Source organism: Tripterygium wilfordii, chromosome 7 (genome assembly GCF_013401445.1).
Source record: "Tripterygium wilfordii isolate XIE 37 chromosome 7, ASM1340144v1, whole genome shotgun sequence".
Classification (NCBI taxonomy): domain Eukaryota; kingdom Viridiplantae; phylum Streptophyta; class Magnoliopsida; order Celastrales; family Celastraceae; genus Tripterygium; species Tripterygium wilfordii.
The window spans coordinates 1,338,500-1,357,115 of NC_052238.1; the positions used below are offsets into that span (position 1 = coordinate 1,338,500).

General features: G+C 34.9%; 1 protein-coding gene across 4 annotated transcripts; it reads left to right on the forward strand.

The window, feature by feature from the left end:
• Positions 1-14,372: 14,372 nt before the first annotated feature.
• On the forward strand, positions 14,373-18,508 carry LOC120001889 (ethylene-responsive transcription factor RAP2-7-like). Of its 4 annotated transcripts, XM_038850401.1 has the most exons (11): positions 14,379-14,621; positions 14,788-15,342; positions 15,600-15,625; positions 15,749-15,779; positions 15,955-16,042; positions 16,140-16,285; positions 16,652-16,696; positions 16,810-16,913; positions 17,026-17,153; positions 17,289-17,402; positions 18,035-18,507. In XM_038850401.1, exons 2-11 carry the CDS (start codon positions 14,843-14,845, stop codon positions 18,278-18,280), a joined length of 1,428 nt encoding a protein of 475 aa, XP_038706329.1. In that variant the 5' UTR covers positions 14,379-14,621; positions 14,788-14,842; the 3' UTR covers positions 18,281-18,507. The 4 variants fall into 4 exon arrangements, with proteins under 4 accessions (XP_038706331.1, XP_038706329.1, XP_038706328.1 ...); XM_038850400.1 differs by having other exon boundaries at positions 14,379-15,342; positions 18,035-18,508; XM_038850402.1 differs by lacking the exon at positions 16,652-16,696 and having other exon boundaries at positions 14,380-15,342; positions 18,035-18,505.
• Positions 18,509-18,616: the final 108 nt, after the last annotated feature.

Sequence of the window (18,616 nt, forward strand, 5' to 3'; positions counted from 1 at the left end):
TTATCTAACTCTTGTATATATGTATATATGTATATATTAATATTAGTATACTACACCTCCTTAATGGAAGGTTTTTCAGTTTTATATTTGTGGATGGCTTTACCGCCCCATCTAACTATATATTATTGGCTGGTTCTACTGCTACCGCCTATATCTGTTTATAATAACTGTCACGAACATTTACTAACTTACTAACATTTATTCATTTATTTATTTATACAGTATTATTTATATTTATGGTTGGCTTTACACTGCCCCACCTGTACATATATACTTATATGGTCGGCTAAGCCGCCTACTATAACTTTTTATTTCTGTTAATACTTATGGTTGGCCTTTATGCCCCATTTTACTGTCTTTTATATTAATTTTTTATTTTGTGTATATTAACTCTTTTAATTTTGTTGAAAAAAAAAAACTGCAAGTTCACCTTGCATAAAAAATTTAAAAAAAATTTAAAATTAAAACAAAATAATTTCATTTTGGCCTTTCCACCATCATTCTCTAATGGTTGACTCGGCAATCTGCCTAGTTGATATTTCTCATGGTGAAATTAAACGACTTTTGGAGAAGACTGTGAATATCAAAAGAACTGACTGGAGTATAAAATTGAATGATGCTCTTTGGGCATATCGCACTGCATATAAAACTCCAATTGGCATGTCTCCATATCGTTTGATTTTTAGCAAGGGTAGTCATCTTCTTGTGGAGCTCGAGCATAAAGCATTCTAGGTAATAAAAAGGTTGAATTTTCATTACAATGCAGCTGGTGAGAACACTTTGTCTTGCCCAGACATTACTCTCCAAGATCCAGGTAATTGAGTGTTGGGAACACTCCGTCTTGCCCAGACGATAAATACAGCGCTTATGGGAGGCAACCCGTATTTCTTTTTCATTTATTTTTTTTTTTCATTTTTATTTTTATTATTATTTTTTATATATTATCTGATTAAAAAAAATAACAAAAGAAAAAAAAAAAGTCGTCCTCGAGAGTGATAATGAGCCGCAAAGCGTGACAGTAAAGTGAGTACTGATGTGACAAGCACCACAAATTTCTTAATATATGTACGTTTTCCTTTATTGTCTCGATCAGTTTTCATCTTCATCTCACTCATTTTCTGGCAAGAGTGTGTTTTCTCTCTAACAGAGATCAGAAACCATGCCGAGACGACCACGCACCATCGTATCACAATTGCAATCCAGGCTTGCGTTGTTCAATAAAGCTGAAATAATTCCGGAGTGTCAAATTGAAAAAACGATACAACGAGAAGCCATCAACAGATGGGCGATGAACTACTTGAGGGAGCATTCTTTGTTGTTTCTCGTAGATCCAGATCCAGAAAATAACTTACTGGTGTATCCTCAGATCATTCGCTCTTTCTATCACACTCTCATCGAGTTACCACGAAGCGAGCGGACTAGGGATCAACTGGTTTATCAGGTTATCATTGCTGGTGTGAAAGTTCAATTCACAACAGCAGATCTGTGTTGCTGCTTAGGGTATCCACCAACAGATGATGAGCCCACTGGATCTCGACAACCAATCTATGCATCAAAGCAAGAAATGATTGATGATATGTGCGGTGGAAAGATGAATAAGCACAATAACGCTGCACGCCGCGCCTACTTGCCATCAAAGATGTGGTTGTTGGATGATGCTATTAGGAAAAATCTTTGTCCTATAGGCCATGAGCAAGAACGACGGGGAAAATTCTTGTCTGTTTTATACTATATGTATAAAGGGTGTTGGTTTGATATTGGAAAGATCTATCTGGCCATGATCTGCAGAGCCAAATATTTTGTTGAGAATAAGCCAAAAAAGGTGGGGAAGTTATTTTTCCCACGGCTTATCACAAGGTTGCTTTTGTTCAAAAGCATTCGACCTCCTCGGCCTCAAGCATCTTTGGGTTATCAGGTCACCATGCTGGAAAAATGGACATGGCGTCAGAGCATCAGCCATTTGAAAACAACTTCTGCTAGACAGAAGTAGACCCAAGAAGATCCCTCAACATCACCACCTGGAGATTCCTCATCAGGAGTTGCAGTGTCTCCACAATCAGATCACATGAGTGCAGCGATAGCCCGGCTAGAGATGGGGCTACAAACACTAGAGGATGGACAACACAGACTGGAGCACATGATGGCCGCACTCATGGATATGATACGAAAGTGAAAACATAGCCATCCAACGGTCAGAATTGTTTTTGTGTCAGGTTGTATTTTTCTGAACCATAGCTTTGCATATGTACTTTTCAAATTTTCTTATTTTTATTTTTTATTTTCTTTATTTTTATTTTTATTTTCCTTTTCCCATTGAGGACAATGCCAGATTTTAAGAGGGGGAGGAATTGGTTTGATATTTAAAAAAAAAAAAAATGGTAGCTAGAGGAGGCAAGTGCTGTGCTACCTTAGGTGCAAGCTTGAAACACTTGTAGTTGATCTCTTAGAGGGATGCCAACTCAACCAGCTAAGTAATTAGTAGTTTGTCCAAGAAACAACCACCGATAAGGTATTTGGGAGTCCTAAGCATGGACTGGACGAAATGTCCATAATTGTAAAGCCCCAAAGTGCAGATACAAAGGACTGTTGACCTTGGCTTGGGTTCCATTGAGCCGACCAGAAACTCTTAGAAAATGACAACCTATTGTAAGGCCTTGTTAGCCTTTTGCCCTTGCTACGAGGTACATCTCTTTAGTTAGGTTGATAGTAACCTAGCATCCAGTCTCAAGGATCCTGGTGTTGAGACAAATTCCGTTTGTTTACGATGCTTTGGGAATATTGAGTCTTAGAACCGTTTGTTTGTTAAATATCTATTCTGTTTAATGATTGCTAAAAAAAATAAATAAATAAATAATTGTGATTTGGAAGTCATGTTCTTATCATATTTCTAAATTGGTCTGAATATCTCTGAAGTGTGGATAACAATTTGAGTTGAATACCCATAATCACTTGTGGATTTTTTTTCTGACTTTAGTTTTGTCTCACCTATTCTATTTAATAATTGGATCAATTGCACAGAATTACATATTTGTGAGGTATGATGTTTAAGATTAATTATGAATACTGTGATTTTCTTGAGTTGAATTAGAATTCTTTGAATATTAATATCTTGGGATACATGTATATATTCATATTTATATTAAAAAGAAAAAAAAAGAGTACATTATGAATAAATGGGAGTGTTTGTAAGTTTTTCTGCTGAGTAACCGGGCCTCTTGCCTCAGTAAGCAGTGAGTGTTCGCGTAAAAAGGTAGAAAAATCAAGACATCAACCCATGTGACAAGCGAAGTTTTGTAGCCTTTTTGACTCGAGTTATTAAACCCGTTGGGGTGTCTTTACACCTAATGCCCTGAGCCAACTGGATTGGGAGTCATTGGTTGAACGCTTGTTACAAGGGTCATTTAGAAAGCTTAATAAGACCGAGCATTGCACAAGTCACATATATAAAAAAAAAATGTCAATAAATAAAATCCCTTGATATTAATTATTCATTGAATCTGATGATTCTTGTGATATTATAGTGTTTGTATTAATATTAAATTAAAGCCACGTATTTATGTTAAATTCGCTACGCACTACACATCACGCTAAGATAGAATGGGTGATATGAGATTTAGTCAGAATAATTTGTTCTGGTGATAGTGGGTGGTGAATTCTTGAATATATTCATACTAATGAGATAATTGGATTATTTACATATATGACATGAATTTTCCGATCGCTTGCATTACTAGAGACTAGCAATAAGCTGGTTGGGGGTTGTGATAAACGTACAAAAATCTATATATAAGTAGTGTTATATAGATATATGTTTATATAAATAGTTATATATATAGATATATATGTGTGTATATATATATATGCCCAAGTCCAACGTAATAGTAATATATATATATATGTGTGTATTTATATAGAATATATATACATATTACGTTTAAGTCAAAAAGTGAATAGTGTTTTATATATATATATATATATGTATAATTGTCTAACATCTGTATTGATTTTCATGTAGGCGGCACAACTTTTATCCGAAAGTCTTCAAAACACAGCGCTAAAGGAAATCATGTGAAGACTATCCTTAGTATTTTCAATCTCACCAGTATATTTTCACTACTATAAAGGAGGAAGAGGGATCACAAAAAAAAAAAGAGGAAAAATCACAAAACCAGAGAAGAAATCAAGGAGGAAGACGAGAAAAGAGAGGAAGGAATACAAGACAACATTGAAGGAAGAGAGAAAGAGGCAAGAAAAGAAGAAAAATCAAGGAGTAAGTTCTTGAGTTTTTCTCTTACAACAATTCTCTCACATATTCTTTCTAGAATTTTGTGAGATTAATTGTTGGTTGTGTAAACCTAGTATGAGGAACTAATCCTCTTACTAGGGTGATGATGAATCCACTCTATTGTATCTAAATAAATTTGGTTTGATTAATTATTAGTTTATTTATGCTATGTCAAGTGTTAATTAGCTATTCTTTATTGATAATTAAATCTTGATGCTTAGCTACCATCTAGGTTTGATTACCATGATGCAAATTGAGGCAAATGCCCATGTCCAATTTGAGACCAGCTTCTTGCAGTTAACACCGGAGTTACCTAGACATAAATGCCATATGCTAGGATCTTTGTGATCGCTACATAAGTTACCATAAATCCTAATGCATTCTTGATTGTCCTAGCCAATCCAAATGCCCATGGATGGTTGCAATTGGGAATAGACGTGGTAAGTCAGATGCCCATGACTATTACATAAATTAGGGGACTTGATCTTTGACATGCATGAATGAAATGATAATTGTCGGCTAAATAATTTAAATACAATAGAGTTGGTGAAATCGGATCCCTAGTGTTTGTTTATTTGTGTTAATCCTTATTTATTTTGTTTCCATTGATAATTACAAGAGTTGGAATTGCAGATATTTAATATTCAGTCCCTGTGGATACGACACTAGTATTTGCCACTTCTATACTACAATTGATTCGTGCACTTGCGAGTATAATTTGGGTTTGGAATCGCTATACTTTTAGCGGGTACTAAACCCCACATCAAGGGTCAACATTGTTGAGCATCATACCACCAACTTCAATTCTAGAAGGATCATGCTAGAAGTTATTGGTATGATATTACGAGGTTAGATCTGATTATCCATCATATTAAAGGCTTAGACTGCTGTGGATATTTGGATTTTTTAAAAATTTATTTCCAAGCCTTTACATACATGGTCTGGAAATCGTTTAAGAATATCTTAGTATGAGTTTGATCTTCAACAAGAATACCTTAATATGTACACCATTATTGTTCTACACAACTTGTTCTAGTTTAATATCTGTAGCAATCAAGTAAAGAAAGCTTTTAGCAATTGTTAACATAAAGAACTGTAAACTGTGTTGCTTGTTCTTTAGCCAAAGAAGACATAAAGAACCCCACAACCTTGTATTGATTTGTTGGAAAAAAGAAAAGGAGGAAAGTATCAGCAGAAGAAGGCAAGGATTGTTTTCTTTCCTCTCTCGTCTTTTGCATATAATATGATTTCTTTACAACTTGGGTAGCTTTGTATTCTACTGTCTCTCTTACATTTCATGTATTGTTTATTTTGTATGCATAGCTGTTTGTATGTGTTGTTTGAAGTGTGAAGCATCCAACGGATCACCAGCCTGACTTTAGCATATTAAACTGCAAAAAAAGTTTCTCAAAAATCGATCTCTTTCTTTGAACCGGCTCATCTTTTAGCTGCAGATATATTCAAATCTTAATCATCTAGATTGGTCTTGATTTCCCGTTGATTCAGAACCAATGAGTTGGCTGGCTTCTTTTATTAATTTATGTTTGCATCTTAATCTCCTCGAAGTTTTATTCTTTCCTATGTACCATAATATAATTAGTGGCATGAATCCGATGGCCACTAAGTTAATTCTTTGCATATGACTGGTTAATTATAAGGCTTTTTCGGCGTAACTTTGTTCTGATAGCAAGTGTAATTAGAATTTTATTAAAGTCGACATGATTGCTTGTTACCTAGCCAAAATTGATGTTCTTGAGATTTAATTTATGTTTTCTAGACTCAACTAGACTTTGATCTTATTGGCAGGGGAAAAGGAAATGCTACTGTTGTTGCCATTACCTTCCATGTCTTTGATTGGTCGGTGAATTTCTTTAATCAATGGTTGTCCTTCCTTAAAACTCTTATATCTTTTTGCTTATATTCAGTGACCTTTCTTCCATGGTTAGGGGTAAGCTTTGGTTTTTTTAATCAGCAGTTTCGGACAACTAGGTAATGGATTCTCTTACCCAATCTTGCTTTCCATGTTACTTGTTTGGTGTAATTCACGTGGATATGCTTGTCTACTCAATGGTTTCTTATTGGGGCCAACCATACAAACCCAGGTTAGACTATATTTCATTTAGGTAACAAATCCAATTATAAGTAATTAATAAGCCATCACTTGCCTAATAAAAAAGTAATTAATTAGCCATTACCCTCAACAGATTAAATGTCTAATGATGTATGTTTTTGGTCCTCTATGCTTTTTATGTTTTAGACTTAAGTTGTATGATGGATTCGCTAATCTTTCATTCGTATTTTGTCTGAGAATAAAATTTTGATATTCTTAATAATTCGTGGAGAGGAATGGTTTGCATTGTTATTATTTTTCCTTTTTAGTTATGATCGAATATGTTGGATCTATTTTCAAAATTCCATTTAATTTCTATTTTAAAATTTAAAAACGGTTATATTTTAAGGAAAACGATAGACAAATGGATTGTGTCGATTTCAAATGGGTAAAAATATTATCTATGTCCTTAAACTATCACCATTTTTGCCATTTCAAATGTGGAAAATCCTTTTTTTCTTTTTCCTTTTATTATTATGCGAAAAGCAGGTGGCGTCTTTTTCCTATTATTGATGCTTTGATGGTTGATAATGACTGCACATCATCTCGTCAAAAATTGGCATCACAAAAACAGTGTTAAGGGAGAATAAGGGGCCAATGCCAATGAGAGGCAGTAACATATGGTTCAGGGACTTGTGGGTAATTACATAGCCAGTGTCTTTGTCCTTATAAAACAAGATTTTTGACCAATAATTGCTGTTTCAAGAATGAGAAAATGTTATTATACGTATAAAGCAATATTAAAAAAAGAGCAAAGGTCGGGGTTAATTTATATGGGACATGTTTTCCGTGAATGGACATGAATCGTCCACGTCTCCCTAGGTTTCAACCTCGTACACTCTTGCCGACAAGATTCCACTAGAAAAGGAGCCCCTAATTATACTTTACTTTTTATGCCAAAACATATTAATTTATAAATGAGTCTTCATAACAGGTGCGTAATTTATTATAACTATCATAATATGTTATGTGTGATGGACATTTTCATCTAATTTTTAAACTTAAAATATACATCTTTTTCGGATTTCGTAACATTTTTGTGCCATTTATTCAATGCCCTAAAGGCACTTGATAGCATTTCCCGTTGTAAATTTAGCCTTAATAGAAATCAAAACCTGGTTTTTTTTTTGTCAATGTGGTTCACATGTCACCATGAGGGCCAACATTGTTGAGACTTGAGCATAATTATCACCAACTTCAAATCTATAAGGATCATGCCGGATGTTATTGGTATGAGATTGTGAGGTTAGATCTGATTATCTATCACATCAAAGGTTTAGACTGCTTTGGATATTTTAATTTCTTTCCGTTCCCTTATGCGCATGGTATGGAAATCTTTAAAGAATATCTTTGTATGAGTTTGATCTCAACAAGAATACCTTAATATGTACTCCATCATGGTCCAAGACAACTTCCTCTAGTTTAATATCTGTAGCATTCAAGTAAAGAAAGCTTTTAGCAATCGTTAACATAAAGAACTGTAAACTTTTGTTGCTTGTTCTTTTGCCAAAGAAGACACAGAGTAGTCCGCAACCTTGTATTGATTTGCTGAAAAAAGAGTAAAGTATCGGGAGAAGAAGACAAGCATTACACCTGTTTTTGAGGTTTCTTTCCTTTCCCTCTCGTCTTTTGCATATAATATGATTTCTTTTGACAACTTGGGCAACTTTTTATCTCTAAGGGTTCTCTTACATTTCATGTATTGTTAATTTTGTATGTATAGCTGTTTGTATGTGTTGTTTGAAGTGTGAGGACGGATCACCAGGCTGACTGTATTATATATTTTATATTAAACAATGCAAAATAAGTTTCTCAAAACCTGTCTCTTTCTTTGAACCTGCTTATCTTTTAGCTGCAGATATATTCAAATCTTAATCATCTAGATTAGTCTTGATTTCCCGTTAATTCAGAACCAATCAGTTGGCAGGCTTCTTTCATTAATTTATGTTTGCATCTTAATCTCAAAGTTTTATTCTTTCCTATGTACCATAATATAGTTAGTGGCATGATTACCATGGCCACTAAGTTAATTCTTTGCATATGACTGGTTAATGATAATACTTTTTCAGCGTAAATTTTTTCCCACAGCAACTGTAAATTAGAATTTTATTAAAGTTGACATGATTGCTTGTTACCTAGCCAAAATTAATTTCTTGACATTTAATTTATGTTTTCTAGACTCTGGTAGACTTTGTTCTTATTGGCAGGGGAAAAGGAAATGCTACTGTTCTTTCCATCACCTTCAATATCATTCACAGGTCGGTGAATTTCTTTAATCGAAGGTTGTCCTTTCTTAAAAATATTTTTTTCCCCTTCTGTTCAGTGACCTTTCTTCCTTGGTTAGGGGAACCGTTTTGTTTTGTTAATCAGCGGTTGCGGACAACTAGGTAATGGATTCTCTTACCCAATTATGCTTTCCATGTTATTTGTTTGGTGTAATTCATGTGTACGCTAATATATAACCATTTGCTTGCTACTCAACCAGGTTGTAATATATTTCATTTGGGTAACAATTTCAACTATAAGTAATTAATAAGCCATTACTTGCCTAATAAAAAAGAGTTAACAAGCCATTACCCCCAACAGATATAAATGTTTGATGATGTTGATGATGCATGTTTTTGGTCCTCTACGCTTTGTATGTTTTAGACTTTTAAGTTGTGATGCATTCATTATTTCGTTTCGCTTGTCTTTGTTGTTGAGGATAAAATTTTGATATTCCTAATAATTCTTGTAGTTGAATGGTTTGCCCTATTTTTTTTTTTTCCTATTTAGCCAGGATTGAGTATGTTGGATCAATACTCAAGTTCCTTTTAGTCTCTATTTTAAATTTAAAAAAATCTAGTTTAAAAATAGAAAACAGTTTCTATATTAAAATAGAAAGAAAATGATGCACAATTAATTATGTCGTTTTCAAATGTGAAAAGTTGATTCTTTTCTTCTCCTATTATTATGCGAAATTCAGGAAAGACTTGATTGAATAAATAAAAAATAGATGGTTAGCGTCTTTTTCTATTATTGATGCTTTGATAGTTGATAATGAGTAATGACTGGACCTCAGCTCGTATAAAAGTGGCATTGCAAGCATAGTGGAGGGGGGAAATGCCAATGAGAAGCAACAACACATGGGTTCAGGGACTTTTAGGTAATAACATCACCTGTCTCTTTGTTCTTATGAAGAATGATTTTTGCCATTTTTATACTAGACCAATAATTGCAGTGTCGAGACTCCAGAATGAAAATGTTTTTTAACTTATAAAGCAATATTTAAAAAAAAAATTGAATGGACATGAAGCGTCCACGTCTCCCTAGTTTTCAACCTCGTACAGTTTTGCAGACAGATTCCACTAGAAAAGGAGCCCCTAATTGTACTGTACTTTTTTTTACCAAAACACACGAGTATTAAATTGTAAAAATTTAGCCTCAATCGAAATCAAAGCATGGTTCCTTTTCTTTGTCATGAAACATTGGTTTCTCCTTGTCGGCACCATTCAGAAAGCAATCATGCAAAATGTGGTTATGCTTGCAATAATTGTGGTAGGTGAATCCATATGCTGCCAAAAAAGAACAAAGAAAAAAAAGTGAAACCGTAAGTATATGGAAGATGGTCATGTAGTTGTTGTTGAAGACTTATGTGACTATGGTAATTTGTTGATAGAACCGTAGAGCATGGAGCTTGAATGATTCTGTGATAGGCAGGCAGTGGGGCACTTCAGGGGACCATCCACTGGTACCTAAATGCTTTTGATTGTTGCGTTTACATCACGCGTCGGAAGAGAGTTAGCGTTAAAGGAAATCTTTTAGTTTGACAGTCATTGTCAATGAAAAAAATTATGAAATACATTTCTTAAGCATTCCTTTCAGGTTTTGAAAACAGAAGCTCAATCTGGTAAAATCTTTGTTGGGGATATTATTACCACGCGCTACAGTTATTTACGGCTGGCTGGCTGGCTGGCTACGCAGAAATCGATAAGGACTAGCGCCACTTGAGGTGAGTGATTCCTAAAAATTTTCTTCCTTCTCTTCAAAAAAAAATAAAATCTTCGAAGGCTTAAGCCTTAAAAGGAAAATACTTTTAAGTCTTTTTCTTACAAAGTATAAACTATGCATTTCTTATAATTGAAGTAAAACGTACGAAAATATGAAATATATATATATAAAACATGCTTTCTGCTTATAATATAGAATATTCTTCCAATGTATGAATTTGTATCTTCAACATATTATATTCTTCTATAATTAGTAAGCAAGACAGACGAGATAATATTACTCCACCTTATTGGTATTTTATTAGTGCGTAACTAGTCATCTTTTCTTTCTTTAGTTCTTTTAATCGCATTAGCAAATGAAAATCGCCAGCTTCACGGTTCGTAGAAAATTTTGACTAACCCGAACCGTTGGATCAAGTAGATTACGCCATCAATGTTGACCTTAGGTCTAAATGAGTGGGTTGGGTAGTGCCTCTCAAGCCTTTAAATAGATGAACAGACGTGGCGGTTTACGAATGGTGAACATAGGACGGGAGGATGGCATTTGGCGACCGGCTACAACCTGTCAAAAGGTAGCAAACATGGTTGATGTTACCACAAATGGAAAATAGGATGATCAAAAGATTTTAAGGAAGGAGAATCACCTTAAGAGGACTAAGAAAATATTAGTCCTCTCACTTGATATATATACACTGCCACGTATAGGTGCCCCCCCTATGGTTTTCCTTTAAAGTCTATAATCATTATTAATTTATTAGTGTATTAAGTGATGGACCCCGCAAAGGAGAAAGTCTTTCCCACCCTATTAAATTAAAGGGAAATTATCAAAGTTAGCTTGACCTTCAATGTTGAATTTTTAATTTTGCTGAAACTTCTTAGACATTTGTTAGTATTTCGTGACTTTTTTTTTCCTTCTTTTTGGTGTGAATAAGCATTTATTGAAATTGAAGTTGATGCAAATTATGTGATTGGAAATTAGGATAAGAAAGCATGTCCAAGTGTTTGGTTATTTTAGGCCCTAATTAATTCATCCCGGTAATCTGAGATCTGTTTGGGAGTACTGTCAATTACTGTGAGGTGTTGTGCGGTGTTGTGAGGTGCATTTGGCGTATTTAAATTACAGTTATATTAGATGACTAATAATATTAATATAAAATCATTTAATGTTTACATTGTATATTAATCTAAAATAAAATAATTGATCTAATTTGATTACGTAGGACAATTCAACATATATTTTAAGCATTTGAGAGTGTTGTGAGGTAAAAAATTATGATACTGTGAGGTATGGTATACTTCATCACAGTTGAAACACATTGTCAAACACTATCCATATTGATTTGATGCGTTTGGAATATGGCTAGACGGCTGCATAGAGCAAAGCAGCAATGATACAGCTTGCCAACTAACTTGATTAAACATCGGAGAGAATTTTTCTTATATTTTAGTCAGATTTGATGTTTCCGATGACAGGGATTAATGTTGCCGATGATCCTCGTAGATTTAATGGGTCATAGCCGCATAGGCGCCATAAAATAAACAAAATAAATAAATAAATCCTTTGCTGGCCAAACTTTGCTACTCGAATTTATAGATTCCACCAAAATATACCTAAATAATTAACAAACGACTACAGAAAAAGGATCTTTTACATTGACACTACGTTTCGAATCGTTAACTTTTCTTTTTTATTATATATCGTGTGGGTGTTGGTATGTCCGTATTGGCAAGGTATTTTTCATTTCCTATATTCAAGGGATGAATAGAATTTAAACTTGAATCAAAGAATATCTCTAACAATATTGTACTGATTAAGTTCGAATTTGGTATTTCTTGTTTCTTATACAAATATAATTTTCCTTATCTATTGTCACAATAATATTTGGCGATGATGTGCATATAATAATAAATGTAATAGTTTTCATAAAATAATTTGTAAAAATATCGCTGGCAGCATCATCGTGAAAGATTTCCTACTAAATAAATAATTTGGAGTTTTCACCAGAGTTCAATCCTCTATGAATGTATGAGTTTGCACATGTATTTTTATGAACTTCAAAGGGTAATTGACTAATTGTTGAAAATGATTATTTGTACTTTAGAAAATACCAAAAAGTGGCACAAGCATACAAATGTAGTGATTGCCTACGCAAGTACTTCAAATTTTGTTCCATTGCTAGGGTAAGTAAGTTTCGCAAACAACTTAGAGAGAGAGTGACCGCCGAAGCACGTGTTACTCGTGTCAGGTAACCGTGAAAACAAAGGGCACATCCGGTATTTTACGCATTGAAAGTCGTAAATTAAACTAAATTTGGCTCTGTTTAATAAACCGGTCGCTGTCCTAGTTTATTATTACTCATTAATAAAGATTTTGTTTAAAGTCAAGACAGCTAAGGACGTTTACGGGTCTTACGATGGAGGTGCTGTGTGATTAACCCCCAGCCGTTGGATCAAAGCATTTATGTGACAATGATAAGCCCCCAAATTAAAGGTCGCTATATGATAGTGGCCCACCATTGAAATTTTGTTTTTTCTTTTAAAAATTTCTTATAGAACATTTAAAATTTATATGTTCCCCTTTACAAAATCGATGCTTTATGAATATTGAGTTGGAATTAAGTTGCCATTTTAAAATCTCTTTCGGCTGCATTAGATTCTTGTAGTTTCGTTTGATTATGTTTTTATGATATAGTCGAGGCTCTAGCTTTACTAATTCAAATAAAATTGCTCATATTGTATGTGTTCTTTTTCTGAAAAAATATTGAATTAAACCTCATTATATTCTTGTTGGAGATCATCTTCAAACCTTCTTTATTAAAACTAAATTGGAAAGGGATTTAACCCGCTTTGTGCTTGAATTAAACTTATGGTGTAAAATTATTTATATTTAATAATTGAGAACAATATCGTATTGTCTATTTGAACATTTGATATGAGAATAAACTTTGTTATTTGTTTTTTGACACCATATTTTTTTTTACCGAAGAAATATCATTTATTCCCCTATAAAACTTAAAATTTTAAAGAAAGACAAAAAATTATAATTTTTTAACTAAGAATATTCGATTGGTTCACACGCGCAGGATACCAGGTGTAATTTGTTTCATGTGATCATACGGTGGGAAGTCTATGAACAAATCGCTTTATACAATAACAAATAATGCTCCTAATTGACAAAATTGTTTTGATAGTGCCATTGATATTCATGAAGGTCCTTTTGTCATTTATGCAAAGGAGAAATCATGTATAAAATAATGTAAGATTCTCAAATAGAGCGAAGAGAACATAGTAGAATTTATGCAATCAGGAATGTATAAAAAATTATTGTAAATACCTAACGTGTGCATACATTATTTACTTAATTATTATATTTATGTCCTGTATGGTTGCTGGAATATCCAAGCCGGCCATCTTTTGGGAATATTATAATTATAAAATTAAAATAATGGTTTTTTTATTCACATACATCCGTTTATGGTTATGGAGAGTCGTTTTTGCTATATGAATCTCTTATGATAAAAGTTATCTTGATTTTTTTTTTATAATCGAGAACAATAACATCATACAAGCTTTGACCTTTGAACATTCAATATGAGTATAAAGTAAACTCATAGAGTTAAACTCTCGCTCACAAAATTTTTTCATCTAACGACAATAGCTCAACACATGACCACAACTATTATGATAAAAATTAAATCTAATACACTCTTATTTTGTATTTTCAACAGAGTTATTTTGTATTTTCCATTTTCATTTGCATAATTGTATATGTTATTCTTCTTTTTTAATGTGATTGATTTTTTAATTTATTTTTGTTTTAAACAAATTTCACATTATTTATTTTGTTAAATGAACAGCTAAGCATATATGAGAAAAAAGGGGGAAAAAATTTCTTGACAATATCAAGAAATCCGGTGACCGGCCAACCCGGTGGATTGGCACTCATGAGTATCATGAGAGAGAGAATGTGTACCCTCTTAAAATGGGTATGAAGTGAAATGTTCCTTCCCACGTCACATCTTCTCCTTGCTCTCTATAGACAGTTATCTTTCTCTCCCATGGAATCCGATCGTCGCCGATCCTGTTATTTCAAGTAATGCCACTCATTGTTCACTCTCTGTAACTTGGTTGTGCTTCGGCTTATTCCGTCTTGCTCCGGAGATTTCCTGCTCTGGTTCTTGAGGGAAGCAACAGAGCTTAAAATCCAACTACTCAGCTTCGCATCTCTTCAGAAACTGTTCGTCTTCGCATTCTCTGAATTGTGCTTGCTATTTTAGACACACACACATATATATATATGAACTTGCGTAATCTTTGGCTTCGATTAGATACTTTGTAGAAATTAAATTCGTGAATCTTTGATTTCAAGCTCTACCGTCTGATTTCGATCTCGAAAATACTAGGATATTGATGTTTAATGATTAATAGAAGATAAATAGAGAATAGTTTGAGAAATTGATGATGGGAGAGGCGATGTTCGATCTTAACCTGAATGTGGAGTCAACTGAGTCGACTCAGAACGAGGACTCGGTCGCATTTCTCGATAAGTATCCTGAAGGTTCGGGGACCTCTAACTCTTCCGTTGCTAATGCGGAGGCGTCAAGCAATGAAGACTCCTGCTCTACGCGCGCCGGGGGCGACGTGTGCACCATCAGCTTCGACATCTTAAAAGTCGGAGCCGGAAGCGCCGAAGCCGTGACGAAGGAGTTTTTTCCTGTGAGTAAGGGAGTTAACGGAGGTTTTTTGAGTCCTGAGATGCAAGGACAGTACTCCACGACTTTCGCTGCGAGGAATTGGATCGATCTTACCTTTGAGAGAGACAGGGAAGGCGAAGTACCGGTGGTTCAGCAAGCATCACAGCCGCCGAAGAAGAGCAGGAGGGGGCCTAGGTCACGGAGCTCGCAATATAGAGGCGTCACATTCTACAGGAGGACCGGGAGATGGGAATCGCATATCTGGTATGATTTCAGTGTTCCTCTTGTATCCCCTGATTGCGTTCTTCTCGAAATCTTGAATGACTTTGATTGTTGTTTGACTAATTTTCCTTGCTTATTAAATCTCAGTCTTCATTGGATTTCAATTTAACTTTCCTTATATTTCGTTGTATAAATTAATCATATCATATTATTATTTGATGGAATGGCATTTGTGCTTAGTGTATTACCGCATATGATAATTTGGCTGATTCTTTTTGTTTTTTCTCCTTTCGGTGCAGGGATTGCGGGAAACAAGTGTATTTGGGTATGGAATGTTGTTAGTTTTATTGAATTAGAAATACACTTATCAGGAAATGCCCCTTGTACTTTCTTTTTTTCATCTTCAGCATATTTCTAGCTAGCTAACATTGATGCTGGGTTTGTATAGGAGGATTTGACACTGCTCATGCTGCCGCGAGGTAAATGAATCATGATATCCAAATTGTTTCATTGTCTTACACTGTTTTTTTCCTGCGGAGGGTTAGGTAGGAAAGTTTTGGAGTTGAACAGAAGAGGTTTCTGTGGCATGTTTTTCCTTTACTAATTCAATTTTTTTTGTATTAACTTTTTTAAAATTAATTAATCTATACTCAGAGCCTATGATCGAGCTGCTATCAAGTTCAGAGGTGTTGATGCTGACATTAATTTCAGTCTCACTGATTATGATGTAGATCTGCAACAGGTTGGATATTGCAAATCATGCTTGTAAAGCTAAAGTGATTGCATCTGTTTCATAAATTGGTTGCAATTTAGGTTGTCTAAATTTGATTTATGGACAGATGAAAAATCTGAGCAAGGAAGAGTTTGTGCATACACTTCGACGCCAGAGTACTGGTTTTTCAAGAGGGAGCTCAAAATATCGTGGTGTGACCCTGCACAAGTGTGGCCGATGGGAAGCCAGGATGGGCCAGTTCCTCGGCAAAAAGTGAGACCATTTTTTCTTGATAGCAAATTACCTAGTGCTTTAGAATAAGATTTTGCGTAAATTCTGGTGAAACTATCATTGGAGCATTCCATGTAATGGGATCCCTATAATATTAAACACAAATTTTTATATCCATTCCTAAGGATCAAGTCTCTGACTAAGGTCTAGAATAGTTAAAAAAAAAAATTAACCAGCAGCTGGTGTGTACTGAGAATTAGTTCAAATTGATTCTCGAATAGGGTTTTTTTTTTTTTTTTTTTTGCTTTTTCTTTACATGGGGAAAAAACAATTCTATGATGCCTGTTTCAAAGAAAAAATGATTGGGGATGGTGTTTTCATCATGGAGATTACAATGCTTGCATGCAGGTATATATATCTTGGGCTCTTCGACAGCGAGGTAGAAGCTGCAAGGTCCTAATGATCATGAATTACACTCTACCTGATACTGAATTTATTACCCTGAATTTCAACCTCAATAGGGTTACATCCAACATATGTCTCCCTTTTGATTTTCTGGAACTCAGGGCTTATGACAAGGCGGCCATCAAATGTAATGGAAGGGAGGCAGTTACCAACTTTGAGCCCAGTACATATGAAGGGGAGATGACATCGGAGGCCATTAATGGAGGTATTACCATATACTTCTACTAAAATAATCATGTTGTACTTTGTCAGTTGTCTTCATCTTTCAGAGATTTTTCTTTATGAATTGTTTTTTGGTAATTTTTTTCCTGCTGCAGCCAGTGACCGCCGTCTTGATCTAAATTTGGGAATATCTCCTCCTCATGGCAATGGACCCAAGGAGAAGGAGGGGCATCTCCAGTTTCTTTCTGGCCCTTATGGTGTCCATGGTGGAACTAGTTCATGGGTAATATATGCCAGCTTTTACTGTCAGCTTTTCAATTTCTTCTTTCTTTTGAAATCCTGCAAATTGTGAGCATGTCATTCCCGTTTAATCTCAGACTGCTGATGGCTTTTGTTCCTTCTAATATTTTTTTTGAAGATGGGAAAGTCAGCAACTTCCACAGCCGGCGATCCACCTATTAAAGGGCTTGCAAGGACATTGGATCACCCTATACTCTTTAATGTCGTCCATCCTAGCTCCTTTCCCAATGAGGTATTCTCTGACTATGCCAAAAAATTTAATTTGATTGATTGCCCTTCCTAATTGAACATATGTGGTCTATGTGTGTGGTTGTGTATGGCCTGAAAAGATAAATAGGCTGAGGCACACTAACTGTCTTATGCATTCCATATTTTGCCTTAATTGTTGACGGTTGAGAAAGAGTATGTGGCCTTAGTATGTATTATGGCTTAGAAATATTCACGTGACACAGTCTCCGTGCTTTTAGTTTCTCTGGTTTGCTCTCTAGATGTTGATGAATTAAATTATTATTTGTGTGGAAGATCTAATCTCAAAAAGTTGATGTAATAGAAGATAAAAACAAAATAAGATAACAGTGGCCCATATCTGCCTGTTTCATGGAATGAATGCCCAAGTTACCAATATAAGATTATAGGGTCGGGTTCACCATAAAGCTGATTAACTTTGAGGCACTTGTGTTTCAATTCCTTGAAACAATCTCCATATATGTGTACATCCCCTGCTTGTCCCCGACTCTGCCCACTGCGGAAATCTGGTGTTTTAAAGTAGTACAGTGTCAATATGTATCTCATGATGTGTCTAATTACCTGATTAAAATTAAACTGTTTCTCTGTTCACAACTGAGGTTCCAACTTGTTTGGCAGGAGAAGAGACTCGAATCAAATTCACAAGGACGCCTCAATTGGGCATGGCAGATGCATGGTCAAGCCGGTGCAAACCCAATGCCACTGTTCTCTACTGCAGCATCATCAGGATTCTCGTTCGCGGCTACCCCTCCCTCTGCTGCCATTCTTCCTTCAAAACCATTAAACCTAACCGCAAATAATCCCCGTTTCACTACACCAACTTCTACTGCAACGCACACCCCTCACTTATATTTTACCAGATGAAGCCACCACATTCGCATCCTATAGTCTTATCTCCCTCATACTGGAGCAGAGTTGGGCAACAGTAACAGCAATGCCGTTGAAATTCAATTGTCTGATTTAATTGTTGACTTGATATACACTAAGATTTGCAAGTATTTTATCTAAGCAAAACGTAAATGCTTAAATATGATTTCAATCTCTAGTATTCCTGGTTTCCTGGAGAGGGAAAAGCAAAAAAGGTCTTCTAGAGTCCAAAGACAATTTGAATCCAATTACATGACAGGTGTAGAATGGATTAGAGACGAGTGAACCATACATGAATCTCCAAAAGCCTCCACTTTGAGTCGATTTCATATC